Consider the following 7,636-nt stretch of genomic DNA (forward strand, 5'->3'; position numbering starts at 1 on the left):
TATGAAGGTCTCTGTTCATTGACAGGACGTACCCTATGTCTATCCCTCAATTTCCTTCCGAGATATAGCAACATGAACTTCCTTTTGTCCATATCCATACTTTACAATTTCAGTAAAACCTCCCAACAACGGCCACTGACGGGACTATAAAAATGTGGCTACTATTGGGAAGTGGTCGTTACTGGGAATGGAATATTATTTCTGAATATATGAATAATTATGTGAATGAAGAAAAACAAAATTAAAGTTTGTGATCTATATAAAATGCATAAAATGATAATACATTCTGCAATTCATTTTGATAATTATACACTATCAATATTTGATAGTGTATAATTATCAAAATGAATATCTATCAATATCAATATTTGATAGTGTATATCAATTATTGTGTATATCAATAGTGTGATAATTGATATAATCTCCCAATAGTGTATATCAATATTTGATCGTGTATATCAATTATTGTATAATTGATTATATTAGAATACATGATTCAGATTATATTGATACTATAATATTGCAATGATTGATTAATTGACAGGGCCGCTAGTAGAGAGAATTAGGCGGATCTGATGCCCGGGCACTGGAGGCTCAAATTTAACTCTGTAAACTATCCTTCAACATTACAAGAAGGGGGGGATAAAATGCATACTTGCCCCGGCTTACTAAGCATCTAATTACGGCCATTTAATCGATTTACAACACTATTTTGGCATCCTAAAATTTAGGCTTGCAGTGCTGAGGTGCACAACAGAAACGGTTTGGCGAGAAAAACTGTTATGGAACAAAACAGTGTATCAGCAACCTCAAATAGTTCTTTATTCCCACCAATGATGATCAACTATACCATATATGCTCAACCCATGATATGTGGCAAAATGTGGCTCTCAGAGTAATCTGAGGTGGCCTGCAATCTCAAACCTAATTTTGTAAGAATGAACTAAGTGGCACATTCTCAGATCACTTCTGTCACCTGCAGCACATTTACATATCACTTAAGTGACCTGGGGCGCTGTTCCAGATCACTTGAGTGATCCATGGAACATTCCCACTTCAATGAGGTGATTCGCAAAATATTTTCAGATCACTCAAGTGGCCCGCAGCCCAACTATAGATCAGGGTTGTTTGGTTTAAACCACGTTGGTTTAAAACTTGGTTTTAACCAAGTGGTTTTTTTAAAAAAATCAAATAAAAGTTGCCTAAATATAATTTATTTTTACTTGAAAAATATCATATTGGTTCATTATTAGCCAAAATGTTTCATTTTTACCACATTTTATATCATTGGGGTACATGCTGATGGCCTATATCTTTAAATGACAAAAGATTTTATAAGTGGTTTTTTTTCAAAAAGTCTCATAAAAGTGGCCAGAATATATATATATATTTTTCATATGAAGTATCATAGTTATTTAAAGTTATATACAAAAGCCAAAATTTCTCATTCTTACAACATTTTCTAACCTTTGGCAATCTGATGCTCCATCTTTAGCAAATTCATGAATAAGGATTGCACCATACATCTAAATGTAGTGGTGTATTATCTCACAGAGTTTCTTTTTCCCTTCACAAAGAAGCAGCTACAGTAGTGACACCATCATGCTAGGTAGGGGCAGGTGGTCCTATAATCCAATAAAGACACCAGCTGTCCTTAAAGGACAAAGACTAGTGTACTAGTTGTTACATTACCTCACATACATTTTCATTTTCTTTCCCATAAGAAGTAGCACATCTCCTACTGTATATCTCCCAGTCTTAATATTCAATAGTTGTTTTTTTTATACTTTCACACTGTTAGGCCCGGTTAATCAAGGTTCTACTGTATAGTAGTAACAGATTTATGAAAAATAATCAGCTATATACAGGGTGATTATAATTTAAGTTTTGATTCCAAAACTATACAATAAGTATTGATCAGAATGACTTGAAAATTTACATGGATACTCCTGAAGCCCCCAAAGCAGAATGTGCCGAAATCTGCGACGTACGTCGCAAAACAATTACCGCTACTGCAGAACAATTTGGAAGAATTTTAAGAAAAAGTGCAAAAAACATTATTACATGTATGGGGACTTTTACTGCAGAACATTTCCACGCAGCCGAGGGCTCGTCGCAGAACAGTGCTAAAAATTCTGCTTTGGGGCCTGAAGCAATGGAAGTTTCTTTTGTAAAAGGAAAAAAAAGTGCAAGTAGTGCAAAATGTGCAAGTAGATGATGCTGTACTTGGCCAGCAGTATAATCTATTTTGTGCAACCACATCATTTCAGCACTTCCACAGAATCAGTGTGTGGATAGAACTTCTATCAAGATGCACATTGCAATACCAGCAAAGCAGCTGCTGAAGACCAATTTTGACAGGATACACCTAACCCTTGCAACTTCTGGCTATGGGTGTAGCTCAAAATGTTATGAACAGTGGTCAGATTGCAAACTTTGGTGAATTGCAATCTCCAGCACATTCCCTATATGTTAGAAGTTCCTCAGGAATATTAACGGGGGGGAGCGTTTTGTTTAATAAAGCTGAATTGCAAGCACATCCACATCATGACCATGGCATACTCTGATTCTGTTGTTGAACAACAATTTTTGTGCTTTCAACCTCAGGTTGGACAACATATTTAACATTTCTCAAGTAAGTTGTAGTTATTTGTTCAATTACTTCGTTTTTTTGAGATGTTTCCATGAATTATGAAATCGTGCAATGCTATAATTAAGGTATCATTTTGCCATGACTGGCTACCGTTTCCATTCTGCGAGCAAATTTCCCACATGTTGGATGATGTCATTAATTTTACATTTTTAAGTATTCGTTCTTTTTTTACAGTGTTTTGAAATCAGAACTTTAGTTATAATCACCCTGTATATCGTAAATCATTGCTAATTAATCTGCATTATTTATGCTTCATTAAATACATTATATTCACGTAATTTTTATTACTTTTTGCAAAATAGCTTCCTAATCAAGCATACTGAAAGTAACTGGAGAAAAACCTTTATATACTATATGATTAATAATAACATTATAAAAGAATTTTCAAATACACAGTAATCCATTGAGTTGAGCAAAAAATAATTAAATTGCAAAAGTTAGTTTTGTTAAAATGTAAGAAATATCTATTGATTAATTAGTATGGGCATAGTGTTAATTACATTAATAACCATTTTATTTTAGTTTATTATTAGAAGTTTGAATGATTTTTCAGAAATTTCATTGTTTTTAATGTTAATACTATTTAAAACAAAAAAAACTGGTTTAAACAAAAAAAACCTGGTTTAAATCAAAAAACCCAGTTTTCTTTTAAGTGGCCCTTTCCACTACCTTCAATGTATCTAGCTAGCATTTGTACCCAGGAAAAGAAACCATCCATAATTCTTCCTCTTCCTCCTCCATAGTTTTTTCTTATAGTGATATGCATATTTTATTTTGACTCCATGTTCAAAGTGACAGTTATTCGGAAATCGTTGTTCGGAGATTATCTGTAATGTTAAGTCTATGGGACGTGTTCGATTCCAACAAAATGTGGCTGTTGTTCGATGGAGGCCATTAAAGGAGGTTTTACTGTACTTGAATAGATAAGATAAAACTTTAAAAAAAGTAAATACTCTATTAAACAATGCTATCCCCATACAGCATTCACTGGGTAAAAACAAAATTAGCCTTCAAGATGTGGGTGAAATGCCCCCAAATACATGCTTGTGCGAAAAGGCATACAGATCCAGGAATCACTGCTCTAGACTGCGATAATGTGGAAATCATACTTTATGAATGTATGGCAATAATCATCTAATAATTTATAAGATTATACATTTATGCAAACAAATGTATGCTCTGTACGTGATGCACTTCCAGTAAATACAGATCCATAATTTCAATGAAGTTCAAATCTGAAAAGTAAACACGGCTGCTCCAGACAACTTGATGCAAAGAGAAGATTCTGAAAACTATGTTGCTTCAGAATCTCAAATCAGTGAACAGATTTGTTGTACTGTCATTTTCCACTCGCATCTAGAGAAGATCTTGCATCTAGCACTATCCCAAGAGAAGCATAAAAAGCTTCAGCCAAAAAATTGACAATCATCTTTTTTTAATTGTAAAGTTATTTGTCCTAGACAACAACTGATACATCTGCTAAATGAATTAGTAAGAACTGCTGAAAAAAAAGTCTTTAATATAAAGAAAAAATACATTTACCGGGAATTACAAGTACAAGACATAGTGAGGCATCATTATAAGGTAGTTCTTCCAGCCACTGGCCACATGTAACCACATGAGTAGGAACTCCAAAAACTGTCACAAAATCTTGATGGAGAAATTGCAAATCATTTGCAGGTATATAAGGAATTTCTGCCATTCAAATTATGAAACTCTGAATTTCAAAACAAGGACTAGAAATTAAAAAAATCATTTTAGTGTCAAAAATAAAAAATCTAGGCTATAATTATCAGGACATCTATTTCACTCATTTTATTGTCTTTTATGTGCCGTTTCGGTAGTGAAACGATAATTCTTAACTAATTTATTACCGATCAATCAATCAATCAATGGTTTAGTTTTAGCAGGGTTTTTGGCTACAGCAATTATTACCGACTAATATTTACTTCTTCTTCTTCAATTATACAGGGCTTTATGCCTTCGGGCCATCCCCTGTTAGAGAAAGAACATTCCACAAGAGTAGGGTGACCATACGTCCCGTATTTCCCGGGACAGTCCCGGTATTTTCTGTATTTTTGGTCATCCCAACTTTTTCACAAATGTGTCCCGGTTTTTCCCGTATTTTACACGACGCTTACTTGAATTTTTATTCTTTATTGAAGTCAAAGATTGAAATTACTTTTCAACTAATAAACTATATTATGATAATTACAGCTACAAATGAGAATATTTATCTCCCACATTTGTCTCGGTGAACATTTTTTTCGTGAAAATAACTTTAATCCACTGCAATTTGCAGTAACGTTTCATTTCCCGCCATTGTGATTTTACCGTAATTTTAACAATATTTGGCAACTTTGCTCGGTTTTGGCGTCATTTTTGGCGATAATTGGCGATGTCCCGTATTTTCCCGTATTTGGAATCTCAATGTCCCGTATTACTCTCGAGGAAATATGGTCAGTCTACACAAGAGCATAGAAAATGTTATAAAATATACTAACGAAAGAGCTGACATCAATCACAGAACACATAGGAATTCCAGCAATTTCCAGAGATGTTATGTGAGATGGAGAAGAAGTCTTCAGGCTTAGGGGACGATGCTAAGCCGCTTTAAAATGATATGATGACATGGAGTCCCTGGATGAGTGTGTGGTAACAAAAATGAAACCAAACAAACAAGGCAGAAAAGGACAAAAAACCAAACGAGAGAAAGAAAAAGGGGGAGAGGAAAAAAAATAAAAACTCACGAAAAACGTTGACTAAGGGTAACGAACCTCTCAAAGCTACAGATAATGTTCTCAGGTCTGCCTGAACAGAACTCGGACCAACACCTAACTGGTGGAGAAAGAGAATTAAAAGTTGAGAACCGAACCTGGGAGAACCTAATACAAGAAAACAAAAAATGAGAGGAAGTTTCAGGAATCTTGCATTGTGGACAGAGAGAGTTAGCCATTTTCCTAATACGATGTAGATATTCGTTCAAGGGAGCTCTATTGCAAATGAGTTTGTAAAATAAACATTCCAACCTTCTGTTCGAAAACAAAGGGGAGAAGTTCTGGCAGCAGTTATAGAAGAAGCTAAACTCAGGAATAGATAAGAAAAGAGCATTGCGAATATTTTCCTTGAAGTAGCGATAGTAAATCGAACGAATGTCCTCCACAAAAAGGCTAGAAGGTAGAAGATCAACAGTAGAAGAAGCTACAGTACGAACATGATTGTCAATGGTTTCATTAATGGTAATGCCCGAATGACTTGGGACCCAAATTAGTGATATGCTGTTAACCAAAGAACTAGTATGAACCAGTTGAGCATACAGGAGATGAGTTACCGTAGATGAATGAATAGAGAAATTGTCGATGACTGATTTGGAATCCGTAAATATGAATATTGAAGAATTAGACGATTGAATGAAGGATCTGAGACCCAAAGTAATAGCAAGGGCCTCCGCAGTGAAAACTGGGGAGTCTTTATTAATGAACCAAGACTTGATAACTTTAGTAACCAAACAGAAAGCTCCACAAACCACTTGAGATGATTTAGATGCATCTGTAGCAATTACATGAGCATTCAGCGGCAGAGATTCAATGTACTCTTGGAATATTGTTTGATAAGGGATGGTAGACTTAGTTTTTTGAAAATTAAGACCCTCCGATATGAAATAGATATTTGAGGGTATCCACGGCCAAAAGGAATAAATTGGACGCAACATGGACCTATGGGAAAAACCAATGGTATTATTGAACTGTGATATTTTCCTAGCCAAAGATGGAGAGAGGCGACAAAAACCCGAATCCATATGGTTAGAGTGACCCTGCGTGGGAGAGGCTGTGGCAGAAATACAAGATAACCCAATTCTGAAGAGAATAGAATCCTGAAAGGAGGGTAGGGCGAGAATGGTTCTGAGTTTATCTATGCGAGTTGACGTAGGGAGGCCTAAGATAGATCTCATCGAGGAGTTATAGATGGTGTTTATCTTAGTGAGAGAAGATTTGGCTGCATTGAACCAAGCCACAGCTCCGTAATCAATGGTACCTCCAATGATGCTCATTAGCACAGGTTTGAGGAACTTGCAAGGAATATTTCTTGAGGAGTGAGAGATGGAGCGACAAATGTTTAAAGATAGAGTGCCCTTAGAACGCAGAGATGATAATTGTTTTTTCCAGGTGAGAGTACAATCCAGATGAACACCTAGAACTTTCAAATACGGATCAAACGGAATGGATTCGCCATTAATGCTGAAAGAAGGAAAGTATGGAGGTCGTCTCCGTGAAAAAATAGAAAAACGAGATTTGGATAGAGAGATGCACAAGCCACTATTTTCAGCCCATCTGAGAATGTTAGGCAAGGTGTTCATCAATCTAGACTCAGCATACTTCCCATCTAACGCATTCATCTGAAGAAAAATATCATCAGCATACATAAAAAAATTAATGTCGGAATTAATATATGAGGTTATATCTAGTGTGAACAGAGTGAAAAGTACAGGGGAGAGGGTGGAACCCTGTAAAAGACCGCAGTTGGGAGCAAAAGCACCAGATCTGGAACCCCTCCAATGAATGACATGTTTACGGTTCGAGAGATAATTAAAGAGCCAAGTTAAAAATTTACCGTGAAAGCCCAAGCGGGCTAATTTGGCAATGAGCAAATCATGTCTCACAGAATCATAAGCAGCTCTCAAATCTAGAGCAATAATGTAGCTTGTATAGCCCCTTTGGAGGGCATATGAAATGGAGAACACCATATCTTTCATGCAAACCTCAGCACCAGTTTTTGGTCGAAAACCATAAAAGTTTTTTGGAAAGAGCTCAAATCGTAATGCAATCCAGGTGATCCTAAAAAGAATGATTCTCTCAAAGATTTTGCTAATAGTGTTTATAAGGGTCAGAGGACGAAAGTTCTTCGGATCATTTGTTGGTTTTCCTGACTTGGGAATAAAAATAATACGTCCTTCTTTAAAAGACGGCGGCACCAGCGATGAAG

At 35.7% G+C, this 7,636-nt stretch overlaps 1 protein-coding gene across 3 annotated transcripts in view; it reads right to left on the bottom strand.

The window, feature by feature from the left end:
- The window catches only part of sturkopf (lipid droplet associated hydrolase sturkopf), a 134,535-nt gene extending 129,914 nt beyond the window's left edge, over positions 1 to 4,621 (bottom strand). For 2 of the 3 annotated variants that reach the window (XM_089236504.1, XM_089236505.1), the window contains exon 1: positions 4,196 to 4,606. In XM_089236504.1, the coding sequence (XP_089092630.1) occupies positions 4,196 to 4,355 (160 nt within the window). In that variant the 5' untranslated portion in view covers positions 4,356 to 4,606. Of the gene's footprint in view, positions 1 to 4,195 lie in introns of all 3 variants that reach the window. The other variant, XM_089236503.1, reaches the window with a different exon arrangement.
- Positions 4,622 to 7,636: the final 3,015 nt, after the last annotated feature.

The sequence above is a fragment of the Pholcus phalangioides genome, unplaced genomic scaffold (genome assembly GCF_987345545.1).
Source record: "Pholcus phalangioides strain wild (caught in Gottingen) unplaced genomic scaffold, Ppha-v1.0 ptg000009l_1, whole genome shotgun sequence".
Taxonomy (NCBI): Eukaryota; Metazoa; Arthropoda; class Arachnida; order Araneae; family Pholcidae; genus Pholcus; species Pholcus phalangioides.